Source organism: Leiobunum rupestre, chromosome 6 (assembly GCF_980474605.1).
Source record: "Leiobunum rupestre chromosome 6, qqLeiRupe1.1.hap1, whole genome shotgun sequence".
NCBI classification, from domain to species: domain Eukaryota; kingdom Metazoa; phylum Arthropoda; class Arachnida; order Opiliones; family Sclerosomatidae; genus Leiobunum; species Leiobunum rupestre.
Window position 1 is genome coordinate 17,297,026 of NC_143389.1, and position 17,891 is coordinate 17,314,916.

General features: G+C 34.6%; 1 protein-coding gene across 3 annotated transcripts in view; it reads right to left on the bottom strand.

Annotated features, from left to right (window-relative positions):
• Window positions 1-419: 419 nt before the first annotated feature.
• Window positions 420-17,891, bottom strand: part of KrT95D (phosphofurin acidic cluster sorting protein KrT95D) — a 62,429-nt gene continuing 44,957 nt past the window's right edge. For 2 of the 3 annotated variants that reach the window (XM_090177350.1, XM_090177351.1), the window contains 9 exons: window positions 12,925-13,133; window positions 11,597-11,751; window positions 10,736-10,955; window positions 9,480-9,522; window positions 8,685-8,727; window positions 3,833-3,968; window positions 3,415-3,638; window positions 2,682-2,798; window positions 420-1,142 (listed from right to left, as the gene is read on the bottom strand). In XM_090177350.1, the coding sequence (XP_090033476.1) occupies window positions 1,024-1,142; window positions 2,682-2,798; window positions 3,415-3,638; window positions 3,833-3,968; window positions 8,685-8,727; window positions 9,480-9,522; window positions 10,736-10,955; window positions 11,597-11,751; window positions 12,925-13,133 (1,266 nt within the window). In that variant the 3' untranslated portion in view covers window positions 420-1,023. The remainder of the gene's footprint in view (window positions 1,143-2,681; window positions 2,799-3,414; window positions 3,639-3,832; window positions 3,969-8,684; window positions 8,728-9,479; window positions 9,523-10,735; window positions 10,956-11,596; window positions 11,752-12,924; window positions 13,134-17,891) is intronic. The other variant, XM_090177352.1, reaches the window with a different exon arrangement.

Genomic DNA, 17,891 nt, shown 5'->3' on the forward strand with positions numbered 1-17,891 from the left:
TTTTGATTATCATTTACCCTATCATTGGTCAAACACCTGTTCGCTTATCACTCTAGTTTAACAATAGACTGTAAATAACAAAAAAATCCAAGATTATACTGAAAATATGGAAAGGATACCCACTTGACTACTTATTGATCTCTCAGCTATCATAAGTGTTTTAAAGGGGAAGTGTTCGGCTTTAATTATAAAAAATAATTTTTTTAAATAAAAATCTATAATTTTGTTTTTGTTGGATTTGAGCGGCAGCTCTATTCAGATGATTCATATGTCACCATGGTGAGGCAGCTAATGTGATAATTGCTAATCTAAATATTTTAGTTTTCTTATTTCGCATTAGCAAGGGAATAGCTTTTCTGGAGTATTTAAGCATATTTGGAAGTTAAATGTTTTTTATATTATTTTTGGTCAACTTCTAAAACACAAACAAGTAAATTCTTGGATAAGCTGCACACTTCCCCTTTAATCTTGGAAAGAAATGCCACACTCCTAGCTAAAAGAACCAAAATACTGCTCGTCACTATAAAAGTTCCAGTCTACAAAGTACTTTAGATATTAGGACTGTGTACTGCTCGATAATCAAAGCCTGTAGCATAATTCTTAAAAAAATTGTTTAAAAATATTTCTTTTTCATATTAAAAATGTTAATTACAGAAAATTCCAATTATTTTTAATTTATATAAGACCATAAAATATATTTTGAAAAAGCCTAAGCCATGAAAAGACCCGAAAAGTACCTAAATTGGTACTAATATATATTTATATGTATATATACATCTATAATATTTGGCTTTTTAAGCGTAAAAATTTAGGCATAGCCATACAAAATGTTATTTTTTTTCACTTATCTTGAATATATTAGAAATAGTGCAAATTGCAAGATTTTTTTAACGTGATATAAATAGCCAATGTTTAATGAAATTTCTTGAGATTTTATCTTTTGAAGACCTCCACATCAAAGGCCCCAACAATTGCCAACCTTTGTAAGCTCTATACATTCTTCAAACAGTTGTTGGCACTCTATTACGCAATATGATCTGGATGATGGTAAAGTGCAACTGGAAACGACCTAATGTGAGTTTGCCACTGAGACGACAATTGGAAGAATTTTACACCAGTCCATTCCATGCCATCAATTACAACTAAAAGTAAAATTAGCATTAAAAAACAAATGAGGTTGAAAAAACCATAACTTAAAAATTAAACCCTAAATTAAACATTTGAGAGGTACGTTAACCTTACACAGTATATAGTCAACCCCTTAAAGTGTTGGTTACACGAAATTTTAGCTATGGCTAATTAATGATTCATTAGAAAGAGCAAACATTTTATAGCAAGTACAGAAAATTTCATCAAAATCGGTTAAGTGGTCTTTGAATTATTATAAAAAGAAGTCGAAATGGTAGAAATCGAGTTTTTCAGTGAATTTCCAGACTTTCTCGGCACCCATGATGTCCGAAAATGTGAAGCGTAACATTGGCTAATTGTCTGTAATACATTTCTATACATCTGGGATTAAAAGCAGGCTGATTTAACACCCAGGAAAAAGTCCTACACAGTAGTAATTGAAATAGGCATACACAAGCCTACGTAGTAGAAAAACGATATGAAACCGAAGGCTCCTCGTAAATTTTTTGTTAAACCTCGGGTTGCACGTGCTGCTTAGCGCGCACATAAAAATATATTTTTTATTTCGATAATAAGCCTAATACAATGATTAAAAACCTCTGGTTTTAAAACTTCTACAAGTAAACAGAATCCCTCCACTTCAGTTCCTTCTATTTTAGGAATAAAACTACAGCTTTGATTTGCCCCAAATTGCTTGTACTACGGAGGAGAGAAATTCGCCGAAAATTTCAGGATTTTGAGGAGCGAAAAAGGTCAGTTTCGGACTCAAAGTTAATACACTTAGGCTTGGAAATTTGTTTCGACAATGACATTTTTGGAAAGAGAACGTCCTGGGCTTCAAAATAAGCCTGCATTCATTCGTTTTTATTACTATCGATTTTTCGTGCAACCAACACTTTAGCTTAATAAGTGTGGTACAAAAAATTTAATTTTAGCTCTAATACAATCTCTATATACAGTAAATTTTACAAGCTTAAAAAATTGGACTACCAAAAATTATTGGCCAGATCTGCTATCATAAGACATCAAAGTGAAGGAGCTACTGGATTTTCACACAAATTTTTCAAACTCCAGTGTGGCCCTTATACTTAAAACCTACCAATGCAATGCATTTCTAATTTTGTAATTATAATTTTTGAAACCTTATTTCAAATTATAAAGAATTCATACCAATTTTAAATTTTTTAATTTAAAGGACAGATTTGTTTAATTTGAAATTAATATAATTTAAAGAAATGTATTTTTGAGCACATTATCACCATTCCAGTGAAATATTAACCCCTTAATCTAATTTGCCAGTACATTTCTTCTTTAGACGAAGAACAAAACTTGCACCAATACATTGTGGTTATTTATTGCTAAAAAAAAAGTGACTTGGAATCACACGAGAGTGAGATTTATATATTACATTGCTTTGAGAAATGCTAAGAACACCACTATCGTACACAGAAAAAAGCTCACCTCAAAGAAACAGATAATAGTTTAAAAAGGTGTTTGTATCAGAAAAATAGATAGGTAAACAAATGTAAACGGAACATAATAAAAGGACTTACCTTTTATGGGAGTTTGGGGATTTTTACACGAGCAAATCAACCTGTTGATACCTTCAACAACTTGATACCGACTTTCAAGTTCCTTGTCTTTTTCTTTCTTTTTACCAAGACGCATTACTGAAACAAACATTTAATAATCTATAAATAGATATTCAGATAAATTTATAAATGCACTATTCCCTTACCAAAATAATAAGTCATCTAGGAACTACTTAAACTTGGTTTTAAGTTTGTATTTGGGACATATACAAACAAAATATTAATTAACAGCAAACTTTAAGCTTAAAAAAGAAAATGAATTTTCCTGCCAACTTAATAAAAATTTACTACCCCTTTAACTAGTTTATTAAAATATGCTAACAGCTTGAGTCTACTTAAAACCTAGTTAATATCAACTAAAATGTGCATATAAACTAAAATCCTACTTATTTTTTGATAAGGGTTAAGTCTGAAAAAAATAAACTAGGGTCTTAATGCAAATTTATATGTGCATGTTCAAAAATTTGTTTAAAAACTCGTCAATGTTGAAGAGGCAATAAAATTATCATTATGTAATAACATGTGTTGCTTTTAAAAAATCAATAGCTAAGTCATATGATAAATCTTGCATACCATATCCCAAATTATGATAATTATGATCGATTAAAAATAAAGCATTTCCATAACTAATGTATAAGAGGAAACTATTACCTTCAACACAAACCATGTAAAAAAATAAACCATTTTAACATACTTTTTTGCTTTTTTTCTTTTGTCACATAGCTAAATGTAAGCGTTGAAGAAAGTGTGTCATTTCCATTTGGCAGCCTGGTTACTTGCAAAGTCCTGAAAGTAGTTTTTAACGTAAATTTTGAGCTCTCCGGTTTTTTGTTAGGATCAACTTTAGTTGTTAATGTCCAATATTCAACTTGAAGATCCATTAATTCACTAGCAAAGTTGGGAGTTGAGTTATTACTGCTAGAAAAAAAAAACATTATAAATGTTAAGTAATATCGAATTTCTTTTGCCATTAAAAAGAGCTTTTGCAGTGAAAACATTTCAAAAGCGTACTACACTTGATGCCACTGACAACCTTTTGTAGGTAAATAACACAGTCAGCCTACTGGTAGTTTAAAATGGCAGGTTGAAACAAAAATATTAAATTTACTGACCTACTAAGAAGGAGAGAGCTTGTTATACTAGGAGAACTTGGTGGTGTGATATTTTCACGGGGAACTTTTTCAACTGGTGTACAAGATGGAGGAGAGCTTCCAGGAACTACTAAGCTTGGCCCTATGTCATCATCAACTATTCAGGGTAATAGAAATTGCAATCAGAGCCTGAACGGATTGCGGATACTCTGTGAAAAATCCGATCCGTCCAATCCGTATGGTTATGGTTAAGTAATCCGTAGCAATGGACAAATTGGTTGGTTTTGGATTTTAACATCTTCAAATTTTACGGATTAGATTTTGCTTGGATTAATCTGATCCTAAACGGATTTAGATTTTCAAAATCCAATCCGTCCGTGATCCGTACACTTCGGATCCAATTCGTCCGCGGCCCATTTTCTTCGGATTTAATCCGCAAGCGCTCAAACCGCAAGAAATTTAATCCGAACCATCCGATCCCACAATTAATATAATACAGTTTGTCAAAAAATCAATCCATAGGATTACGGATGAATGTATACGAATAATTGGACGGAGTGGTCGGTTACAGTTTTTCACCTCTTAAAAATTAACGCATTGGATTTTGATGCGATGAATCCGATACCTAACAGATTCGGGTTTTTCAAATTCAATCCGTCCGTCATCTGTTCACTTCGGATGCAACCGTAAGAGTTTTATGCGAAGTAAATATAATTCGAACAGTCCAATCCGAAGATAAAAACGCATAAATTTGTAGGAAAATGGACTAATATATCCGAATAAATGGATTGCTTGCTTAGTTATGGATTTTGACTTCTTGCTCGTTATACGAAGGGGATTTTTGTGTATGAATCTGAACTTGAATGCATTTGATTAATTAGCGGAGCGTAGACTGAATTTGTTCCTTGTCGAATAGTCAATGATTCACGTGTCAGTGTCATAGAATCTACGATACTCTGCATTAGTCCTGGACGTGAGGTACCGCTATAATTTAGAGCTACCAAGGGTGCTTTTGGTATGGCGATAATAACAGTGCTTCCCGGGTCCAAATTATAACTGAGCGGTGTTGATATCAATTTATTCTTTTTACATTTGAGATGCGTCCCTGTTTGCTCTTCAAGAGAAAACATCGCGACCTTTGAGATTTTTCGCCTGTGATGTTTCTGGAAAAACATTGTGTCCTTCATGGTTTACGAGAGAAAGCATCGAGGCAAGCATGATTTAAGACTGAAAACATCGTGGTCATCATCGTTTACGATAGAATACATTTTGTTCATAGAGGCTTACGAAATATAATAATCTCAGTCACCGTGGTTTATGATAGAACCCTCAAGGTCATCGTGGTTTACGATAGAACCCTCAAGGTCATTGTAGTTTATGATAGAACCCTCAAAGTCAGCGTGGTTTACGAGACTAAACATTCTGGTCATCATAGTTTACGATATTATGTATCACGGACATATATACAAGAGTAAAAACCGTGGCTACCATCGTTCATGAGATAGTCTTACGAAAGAAAACATCTTGGTGCTCCGTCTTGGGTCAATACGCGCGACTAGGGCCTCGATCGTATGAAGGATTGAAATTGGGCCAATTGGGCAATTCAGCATAAAAATGATAAGGTTTGGATGTCTCGAGGGAGGGGGGGGGGGGTTCAATTCGAAAGTGTAGGAGGTCAAAATGACACTGCGCCGAGTCTACAGTCGTATAAACGCCCCAATGTGCAGAACGGTATTCACGAGAGAAAACACCATACTTATCACAAAATCGCGAGATCTTACTCCATTTAGAAAGTTGGAGTTTCTACTAAGAATTTCCCTTTCCCCCTTCGCCCTGGGTCCCGTGGAGTTTTTCCCGCTTCCTACGCTGATTAACCCTGGATGTATAATATAAAGCCCTTATTTTAGGTGGTGACGTTTTGACTATTTTATAAAGCCCCGTTCACACTACAAGTAAATGGGTTACTTGATTGTATCAAATTAATTGAACACAAGAACAGAAAAATTGAAACAATAGTTACAATTTTTTCAGATCACACTCCATGCCAGGTTCGTATAAAGGTGGTCAAAAGGGGTAATTGTCGTCAAGCGCCATAAAACTAAAACGGGAGGGGGCATACTTTTAATTTAAAATAAAAATTCTGAAATTAAAAAAAAAAGGTATTTTAACCTCATTTAAATTACGGAAATGTTTTAGAAGCGAGGTATTATTGAATGAGAGACATTTTTGGGCTGGCGGAGTGGTTATAGCTTTCACCTCGCAGCAAGAGAAACCGAGTTCGATCCCAACTTGTGGAACTGACAATTTTAAGTGAAAACTCGGAACAACTCCTGAGTTGAGTTTGCAAGTTATCTCCTCTCTTCGGTTTCCAGTTCTTTAAAAACCTGCTGGGGTTAACGGTAATAGTGAGTGTAGGGAGCTGTTCGCTGGCGTGTCATGAAGGGCTTGCCACCACCCTCCTATACGCATTGTAACCTGGCCACCTGAATTAAAGGCTTTAAAAGTTGTTTGATGACTTAGGCCTAAGGGGGTTCTTTGGGTATTAGCCTAGCTGATTATTATTGTTTCGGCCGTGAGAGGCTGAGAGGGGAGCGTGAAATGTTTTTACTTTTTATCAAGTCGCATCGTCGCCATTGGTCTTTTTTCGGGTTATAGTGTCTCAATGAGGTCATCAGGCAATTGTCTGCCACCCGCCAATAAAATTCCGAAATAGCACTTCTCGGTAGCGGCACCTTGAACTAATAATCTATAGCAACTTCTGGGAATTTGGGGTTCAATTTTGAATAACGCTATATTAAAGCTTAATGCGTATTTAGCCACCTTAACTTCACAGATGGAATATTAACTTCAATTATTATTATTATTTTTTAAACTAATAGCTATTGTAAATAAAAGACGATTATGAGTGGTTCGTAGGATAAATTAACATGCCAATTAAAATATCATTGATTTAATTTAACATAATTAGTATTGATTAATCCATTACAAAAGTATAAAGTTATCACTGCCAAAGCTAGAGGACTACTGACCCACTACGTCTACTTCAGTGTTGCCAACTTTTTTCTGACTATTTACAAAGACTACCCAATTAGACCTACTTTGTATACATACACCATAGACTATACTTGTACCTCTACATGGTTCAAAAGCTTAGCTCCTAGCGCCATCTAACGGCTATTGACTACACTATAAATAGTTCATTATGTCAAAGTTAGCTTTTAACAGAAATGTTTTTACTTTTTATCAAGTCGCATCGTCGCCATTTGTCTTTTTTCGGGTTATAGTGTCTCAATGAGGTCATCAGGCAATTGTCTGCCACCCGCCAATAAAATTCCGAAATAGCGCTTCTCGGTAGCGGCAGCTTGAACTAATAATCTATAGCAACTTCTGGGAATTTAACGTTCAATTTTGAATAACGCTATATTAAAGCTTAATGCGTATTTAGCCACCTTAACTTCAAAGATGGAATATTAACTTCAATTATTATTATTTTTAAACCACTTATAGCTATTGTGATTAAAAAACGATTACTCTTAGTTACGAAGGGAAGGGGGAGTTAAAAAAGTGCATTTTTAGCGTTACGTAATTTAAGAACGGCCCCAAAGTGGGAAAAACAAAACCCAAGTATTTCAATTAACTAGCATAAAACTGAGGTAATTCTGACCCCCTATGAATGCAAAGGGAAAAGCAACATTTTTACAATTAAATGTTACCATTAACTTTTGTGATGCGCAATATTAAAACTGTGGTGCATAATTGTGCGTAATTTGTGCGTTTCACTGGTTAACACGTTAATGTAAAAAGTACAAAGTAGGGTGGCTAGGGTAGAGTTACTCCCTTTTAAGTTGTTAATTCCTTCAGAGCCCCATGGCTGCATAATGGGGGTATTAGTGGTGCGTAATGAGTGTTAAACTGAAAAGTGAAAATCGTACAATCATAAGTTGTATTTAATGTAATACATTAGATTTAAACGTTTATCTCATCGTCAACGTATTCAAAGATAAACCTTACTCTGTAACACCTTGAATGCGTAGCCGTTGAATTTGTTCACTTCAATCCGTTTAAGAAAAATCAATACGTGGAAGGATAAGTAAAATGCGAAACTCTCCAATTCGTAGCCATTGTCCACAGATGGATTACATTTTTTAAAACCCAAATCCGTTTAGTGATCGTCTTGGTTTCATTCAACCAACTCCAAACCGTCAAATTGTAATCCGTAACTGACTAATCCATCCAATTATTCGGATGTATTCATACGTAATCCTACAGATTATATTTTTTCACAGATTGGATTATTTTAAATTACGGATTGGTTCCGAAGAGACCGAACCACGGGCAGATTGAATCCGAAGTGAACATACCACGGACGGATTAGATCCGACGTGAATGGACCACGGAGGGATCGGATTTGGAAAACCCGAATTCGTTCAGTATCAGATTCAACCAATTAAAATCCAACCCGTACATTTTTAAAAGGGGAAAATCCATCAACTGACCAATTCGTCCAATTATTCGGATATATTCATCCGTAATCCTATGGATTGGAATTTTTTCCAGGTTGGATTATTTTGGTAGACGGATCGGACAGTTCGGATTAAATTACTTACAGATGCCACGCATACGAATTGTATCCGACGTAAACCGTTCACGGACGGATTGAATCCGAAACAAGTGATCACAGACGGATTGGACTTTTAAAAACAACGATCCGTTCAGGCTCTAATTGCAATTAAAAGATGACTGAATGCCACTTAAAATTTTTTATTTTACAGAATTGACATGAAAACCACTCAATTAACATTTCAGCAACTATGGTTTACAGTCGCACTGAAATAGTTCTATTTGCAAAAAAAAATTAATGCTGTAAACTTACCAGATTGTGTTTGAGATCCTTCCATGGCACCAACTTTAACATCCTAATAATTTAAAACTAAATTTTAGAAGCATTCCGAAAATGAAACATCAAACTAATTAATGCTAGGAACAATTTTCAGGAGCAAAATCCTAATAATTTCAGTGCAATACTGGAAATAATCGATTAATCAAATTTGAAAATTTAAATCAAACTTTAGGAGGTTTACAAAGTGTCCTTTACGTTTGTAGCCATAGTAGCATTATATGAACGATAAAATGTTTAAAATTCATGATTATCTTTTGTTTACTCAATTATTTGTGGAAGGGTGTTAGCAAAATAATCATATACTGAGTCCTGAAGTAAGTTGTGGGAGAGTATTGAGGGTTACAAGTCTGGAATATGTGACCCATAGCACCATATATTAGGAAATGGAGTAACTATTCAGGAGGGTGAAACCTCTATTATCTCCCCATACATGAAAAGGAGATACCACTATCTGTACACAGGGTGCAAGAATAATCATTGCCTTTTAGGTTAACTATAATAATATGAACCATGAATATAGATTTTTTTGTATGTAATACTTTTAGTTGACATTCACAAATTACTTAACGCAGTAAGGGGGCGTGGGTGTTTTTGACAGCATTACTATTATGTAACAGAAGCGGAAGGGTTGCTCAAATGTTACATCACATCACCATTTGATGCCAGAATTTGAATTATCAGTTTTATTTTGCAATTGAGTTTGATTTTTATCTCATTAGGTAATTTGTGAACAGACTCTTAGAGGAGTTAAATTTGTAACTAACTTACACTGATAAATGGAACAAATACTTGAGTAGATTCATCATCAGAGCTTAAAAATAAAAGGGTTAAATTTGTTAGGCATGATAATTAATTATGACATTTAACCCTAAAATATTCAATATTTGGCCCATGAGAAATTGTACAGGAGTGTCCCAGCCTGTAGTGACTGAGTAAATATGAACATTTCATAGTCAAGATCTATCATAAAGTTGGTTTTCTTAAGTGAAATTTTAACATTTGAGGTCTATAAAATTGGTTTTTGTTTTAAATTTGACCGCCATAAAAAAGCCATTACCAACTTTAGAGATGTGTGCTCTAAGCATATGCTGTCATTCATTTGATCAATAAATGGGGAAACTGCTGGCATTCTCTTTAGTTAAATTGTAGAAAGTTTACTGAGGCACCGATATTCTTTGTATACACTAGTACTCATTCCCTTTTAATAGACATGGCTAATTTAAAAGATGATTTACTCCAAAGTGGTTTCAAAGTAAGAATATAATACTATTTTAACATTTATGATGCCCAGAATATATTTACTTATACTTGAGTATGAATACATGGAGACAATTTTTTACATTTCTCACAATCTACCAATATGCTCCTCCCTTTAATCTAATCAACCTAGTATCTCATCAGTTCCTTAAAACTTACTGTAACCATGTTCTGCTCTTTAGGGTACAAGTTTGGTCATATGATTGTGAATCTAGCGTGACCAGCATGATACAATCCTTTAAATGGCCCTCTCTTAAACAGCGAAGGCCAGTGAGTTGGCTAATTACCTTTTCCAGCATAGCTATTAACAGTGCCTCATACCTGCCTAACCTTAATGTAGCTCCAACCACTCACCACGAACAGGGTCGGCAAAAACTTAATACGCCTTACTGCCAAACAAACATTCAGAAATTGTTTTTGTCCGCATGCCACCAAAGAGTGGAACGATCTCAAACTACCTGCTTATTTTGAGATCAATCCACTTTTTCTGAATGTTAGGTCTGCAGTAAGATGCAAGGCACATTAACTCTTCTGACACGATTAACAAAGTTGAAACCAGTGACTGACGTTTTTCTCCCCCCCCCCCCCTCTTGAGCAGGAGAAAACTTCACCAAGGCCTTATTACTCAATCTCTCTAATTATAAATAATTACATTCTTGGTGATACAAAGTACACAACCATTTATACATTTAAGAATACAAGCTTATGGTTTATTTAAACTATGGTTAAGCCTTGTATACCTTCCACTCACGCATTATTTTGCATACCTTTTCTCCTTATATGTAACCATAGCCTCTGCTACAGGAAGTTGAAAGACTGTTGTAGCATTTACAAAATAGTTCATAATTCTGTTAACAATTTCCTGGACTTCAACCACAAGAACAATTTCTCCAAGCCTTTCTAAGAGATCTTTCCATGTAGTGTCACCAAAAGAAAGGCCATATGTATTGTCAACTTTCCCCAAGTATTTGGACACCAAACTGGGCCCTGTTTAAATAATATAAAGAACACCAAATTAAAAAGAAATGGGAAAAATATTTTTCATTAAATTTCAAAATCTATTAGTTGGCATAATTAACACAATGCATGCGCTGATTTGTGGGAAATTTGTTCCAAAATCTAGGCCTACAAATCTATTGTGAGCTTAAGCCATACACATACATTAACAATTTTGAAAACCTTAAAACCTCAGAAGAGTTTGAAAAAGTAATTTAATCAGGTTACTTTGCGATGAACAGTGAACATTTATTAGAGCTAGCTAAAATGTCTATAGAAACTGTCATCTGCTACAGTAGTTCAGGAATGAATCAAGACATGGAAAGGACTAACTTTTTATGATTACTATATCTTTCAACCATTCCAGTTATTTTGATCATTGGGATCATGAGTAATCAATTGTACCTCTCTCTCTAATACTTGTAATTGAAATATCTCTATAAACAAAATGAATTGACGCAACATGTTTTCTTGCAAAGGAAAAATATGAACTATCATGTTTATAGTTAAAAACCATGCTTTAATTGCCATACATAAAAGTTTGAAGACCTTTACTTTGCCAAAGTAAGTCAATTTGTAGGATAATTAATATGTAAATATTGGTATACAGGCAATGAAAGAAAAATACAAACCTAAAGGCACTATGTGAAACCTTACATATGTTTGCCATTCTGGTGGTTTGCTAGAAAAATTATCAACGTATAATTTAAGGACAAGATGGACAAAGTTATCCTGTCCTAGGACTCCTATTCTTATTGTTGGAGGAGCCCTGTTGTTACAATTGCAACTTGAAAAGGAAAGAAAATAAACACTAGGTTAGAAAAAATTCTATAATATTGAAAAGGACAAAGTATTTCAAACATTTATTAATTTCTGGCTCTGCGATAGCTATATAACAAATTTATTACTGAAGCCATCAAGAAAGAGTTTTTAGACACAGTTAAAATGACCTAAATAATGTTTTAGCTTTCAATTATACTGAGAAGCTATGCTAAAGTTGGCTTGATCTAAATATTTATCATACAAGAAATAACTCCAATTAAAACTATTGCATACTTTTATCTTAGCCAAATGCTTAATAATTTTGAAGGGTAACCAACTAAAAATATGAAACTTAAGAACATTTTGAAAATTAAAACATTAAACCAACAACAAAATTAATGCATAAGTAAAACTTTTTAATTTATCCCTTAATTTCGTGGTTTGTTTAATTGTTTAATCAATTAGCTTATAAGGCGTTTTTCAATCAATTCTGTTGTCATTTAGAGAAATAATAAGCACTAGACAACAATGAGACCAAATGGAAGAAACTACTAAAAAAGATTGTCATAAAAGAAGGGCTATAATCTTGATAAGGAATAAAAAGGAAAAAGAACTATCAAACAGTAGCAGCGCCATAAGTGTTTTACGGGTAGGCACAAAGTTTATTTTATTTATTTATTTATTTATAGCCCGTTTAACATAAGTAAAATCTCAAAATATTTTTCTGGAAGTGTTTATATTGTTGAAGTTGCCTGCGCACGTACTACTCTAACACTTAAATCAATATTTGGTAATAGTCCGGGTATATTTAATCAACTTAACCCACCTAATAATATTGGTCTACACAAATTAAAAAAATTAGCACGGCAGTTTTTGATCCTTCCCAATAATATGTAATATTGTTTGTTCTTAAACTTGCCTATTTAATTTAATTTTGCGTTTTACTTACTATATAGGTTATTTTTGGCTGTCTATACATTGTATTGTTCTTTTTTTTATATTAACAGGCTAAAAGTTGACTAACCGACTTGGCCCTCTGGTGTTATACATATTTGTAAACCAGTTACAAAACTAATAAATTTATTATTACTTATTATTATTTATAAAGTGTCTGGTAGGCCTGGGCCTACCCCGGCCTATTGCTGGCGCTGCTACTGCTATCAAATGTTTGCAAAAATTATAGAATAATACTACTTACAACTTCTGAATTTTATTAACTAGAGAAGTTATGCAGGCTCTGAGATCAGAAAGCGTAAGTGTTGAAACAACCCACTGTTGTTTATCTTGTAAACTTTGAGCTAATGTTTGGCCAACAGAGTCCACTGCACTGACTAGGAAGAAATGATCTGGGATGGAGTCATCTATCGGAAAAATCTTGGCTAGTTGATCAACTACTATTTTTCTAGGCTATAAAGAAAAATTTTGTTAGTTAACAAAAATGTTTTTATAGTTAAAAAGACAGTGACAATGTAGTTTTTCGAAAAGTATGGAAATATTTTCCTAGTCATAAGAGAAAATCTGATATGTAATAGTAATAAATTTCTAGTTATCAATGGAAACATGATTGAACTAAAGATTATATAATTTAGTCTTAAGGCCAATTTCTACTACAATTAGGAGTCGTATTTAAGAAACTATTTGGTTAAAGATCGTTAGTTATTTAATTGAAGAAAAATATTGGTCATAAAATTTTAAAGGTTGCATTATATACAACAAATAGAAAATTTCATTTTACTCGAAGATATCAAGATATTGATTTTTTTATGAGAAAAATCTTTTGAAACTCAGACAACTATAAGAATTGGTGTTATGAGACACAATAGAAGCAAAAGAGAAATATAAGTTAAGAGAGGCCAACGCTTTTTCAACCATCGCATTAACGATTGGCCAAGATATTAAATGACTGATTGAGGAGTCAGCCACACCACATGAAACCTGGGAGGCGTTAAAAGATGCTTTTTACCCAAAGTCAAGGGCCCGGATTGCCACATTAAGAGAAGAGTTTTACACTATTGCTTGCAGGCCTGGAGAGTCTATACCGGCTTTTACTGGCAGGTTGTATCAGATAAAGAATCAATTGGTTGAGGCTGGTGAAATAGTAAATAATAAGGATATTTCATATCAAATGTTTCAGAAGCTACCAAAGGGTTTCGACAATCTAGTACAGCAAATTTACCATTACGCTGATTAATTATTCACTCCAGAAAATATTAAGAAAACTTTGATCGCAGAATATAGTAGACAGATGGCAATGGAAGGCGGAAGTGCAGATAGTGCAAATGCACTGACTGACAATGCAGACGAGGCATAACAGAGCCGCTGATGGAAGGGATTCAAGTCATAATAGTCAGTCATTGATTCCAGGGAAGATGTCATAGTTGTCGCAGGTTTGGGCATAAGGCCAGTGAATGTAGAAAAGATAAATCTAATAGTGGAAGAAGCAATAATGACTTGAAGAACAGAAAGAAGAGATTTGCGTACTTTGTTTCAGCTCAATGTACATCATTAATGACCAATGAGTGGATTGTAGACACTGCGGCTACACACCATTTTTGTAGCTAACGAGGAGAAGGTAAATCAAGAAGAGAAGGCAACGGCAATATAGAACTGCAAATTGGCAGTAAAAATGGAAATATTTTCGTACTAAAAGACATACTGTTTGCACCGGGGATGAAACTTATCCTAATCTCAGGCAGACTAATTGACCAGGCTGGTCATAAAGGGGTGGTTGGAAATTCCAAATATACGATATACGATTCAAGTGGAGAATATGCTTGGCATGCTTCATTGACAGAAGATAATTAATATACGCTTAGAAATGTAGCTGTAATTAAAGACGGTATTGAAGGTGAAGCATATTAAGTTGAGCCGAGTTCCGCAAATGAGATAGACGTCTGGCATAGAAGATTGGGCCATATTAATGAGGGCGATTTAAAGAACTTATCATCACACGAGTTATTGCATGGAATTGGAAGTTTATTAAAGGAGTATTAGCAACGTGTATTCCTTGTAAATTGAGTAAAAGTACAAAAGAAGTTCACAATATAAATATTCTAGACCTCATACATTCACGGGTTTAGGGCCATCTCCAGTCATCTCGTTGGGAGGTGGTCGCTACTATGTAATTTTCGTTGATGACTTTGGCCGACGTTTTAGGGTCTACATCATGGAGAGTAAAAACGAAGTTTATCAATGTTTTGAGAGGTTCAAAAGGCTTGCAGAAACTCAAACTGGGAAGCGTATTAAGGCGTTGAGAACTGGTTTAGAGTTCTGTAATAAAGAGATCACCAAGACCTGTGACCAAGCAGTTATTAGGCACGAGCGTACCAATATTTATTCGCCAGCTATAAACAGTGTTGCCGAGAGAGTAAATAGAACCCGAACTATTCTTGAGGATGCAAAGCTACCATTAAACATGTGGGCAGAAACATTAGTAACAGCAGCTTACTTAAAGAATAGGTCAAAGCACTCTTTAATTGAAAATAAAGTCCCTATGGATTTTTGGGTAGATAAGAGGTTAAGTGCTAACAGAAGAAAATAGGGGAAGTACGTATCTGTAGCTTTGAGCCGTAGAAGTCGTCGTGTGACCCACGAAAACGCCTTTTAACGCAAAATAAACCAAACTGAAAAAGTAGTTCCACTTTGGTTTTATTTCAACACGGCGATAAACGTCGAAAGCAAAGACACCTTAGCTCATTTAGCAGAAAATGAAAAGGAAAATATGTTACAATTGTTCGATTTAAGAAAAATTGTTTTTTTAAACGATGTATTCATCCGCGATTTCCCAGCAAACCGTTATGGCGCGAAAATTCGTGAAAAGTGACGCCTTGCTAAAGCTGACTAGAAGCGTACTTCCCCCTATTTTCTTCTGGTGCTAACCATTTTGAAAAGAATAGGAAGCCTTGCATTTGTTCACCTACCAAGGGAGACTAGAATGTGTAAATTGCATAACAGATCAAAGATGGGAGTGTTGGTAGGATATGGTATTAAAACTTCAGGTTACCGCGTGTACTACCCATTCGAAAGAATTGTAATAGAGTCCAAGCACGTGAGTTTCGAGGAAAATATAATGGGAATGGAGTTTATTACTAAATCAAAGAATGATGAGAGGTTGTTCTTTATGTGGCCTCAAGATGATTTGGAAGAGGATGAGAGTAGCAAGCTAGGAGAATCTACTAGACAGGCTGAGATAGTAGTTCCCGATAAAGCATTTCCCCGAGTGGAAACATTGACAAGAGTGGAGACCATCAAGAGTAGAAACTCCTCCAAGAGCTGAGACGCAGCAGGGGACTGGGGAGGAACAGGGACCCCAGTTACCGACAGGTTGGCAGAGGGAAGTAACCTATCGACAGTCTGGAGCTACAAAAGGTCAGGCTGATATTTACTATCACGGTCCGAAGGGCGAGAAGTTTCGATCTAAGCCAGAGGTTCGGAGGTTTTTAAAACAGAATGAACTCCAGCATGACATAACTCAAGAAGAAATAGATGGGATTTTTGAAGCTCATTGCACTGAGGTGCAAATACTTAGAACATATCTACAGGCAATAAAATCTCCACAATGTAATCAATGGAAGATGGCAATGGATGAGGAGGTCAATACTTTAACCCAGAGAAAGGTCACTGAGGTTGTTGAAAAGCTGAAAGAGCGTAAAATTGTGGGTTGCCATTGGGTGTACACGATTAAGAGAGATTATGAAGGACGAATTTTACAGTACAAGGCTTGAATCGTTGTACAAGGCTTTAGTCAGGTAGAAGGTGTAGAATATGACTCAACATTTTAGCCGGTGGTGAATTTTTCGCTGATTCGTTTTTTCATATCATCACCTTAGGCTGGAGTAGTTGTCAAAAATGCATTTCTGTATGGAGAACTTGACAGAGACATCTATATGAACCAAATTCCTGGTTATGAAACTGCTGATACCAAAATGAATTGTCTTAAACTACTAAAAGCGTTATATGGGCGGCAGCAGAGCGGACGCCACTGGTTCAAGGAGCTGAATAAGACATTTGCGAACAATGGATTCAAGAAATTTAATGGTACAAACTGTGTATATTATCTCCCATACCGAGCTATCATATTAGTACACGTTGACGATTTGGTAGCCCTTACAAAAATTTCACACAACCAACTGACAATATTTTGTCAACTATTGAGAAACTTTGATTTTTTGGGGCAACTAATAGGCAACCAAACACAACTACATTTGATGAGTTTTTCTAGTTTTATAAAGAAAATGAATGGTCTAAAAATTGCTATAATATTTCCTAAAAATCACCTCAACTGTTGTTTCCTAAAAATCGCCTTAAGATTGCTGTTTAAAATATTGCAGGCTGAATATTCAGCAAAAAATAGTGTAAATGAAATAAGGGTATAGAACTACCCAAAAGGACTACTCTGAGTGATACAAAATGAGTTTTGAAAATTGCCCCTAAATTACCTAAAAGTTGCCAAAGACAATAGTTCTTTCTATAAATTTTTTATGCTTGCCCAACTTGTTAGAGATGGGTCCCGACACGTCACGAAAACGTCATTTACTGGGGGAGTTAGGGATATTTTTTTTTAAACTTAGGGCAATGTTCGAGTTAGAGAGCTTCACGTCACATCTGATTACCAAATATTAATTAAAAGTAAGTCAATCGATTATTTTACTTTTCTATTATTAAAAATTAATAATATAATTTTTGTAGAAATCCCTCTCTTATAGCACGATGAAGATAAATTAATGCCCAGATTTTGACCTTGTTGGCTAAGCCTAGGTCAAAACAAATACAGTTTATAGTATTAATCTTAGTCTACAAGAGTACTAGCTGGAGCTGTGTGCTAACAATGTTTTATTATCCTTGGTATTGTGATAATGAACTCGACAATTTCGAAGTTAGTTAACCCTTTTATAAATCTATATACATATAAAACGTCTTCAATAACCATGATGTTGTTAATTTTAGCCAAAAGAAGTACGATAAAGCTAAAGCTATAAACATTGCCAGTAGAAATTTGGACCAAACAGCTAAAGATAGTGGCACAGATTTTCTAAAAAAATTCTTTTACTAAACATCACGCTCCAGTGCAAATTCAACTGCTACTTCAAGCATATTCATTAAAAGCAAAGTTGAAGGTTCATTCCACTGCATTCTAAATATGACATTGCTGTTAAATCAAGTACT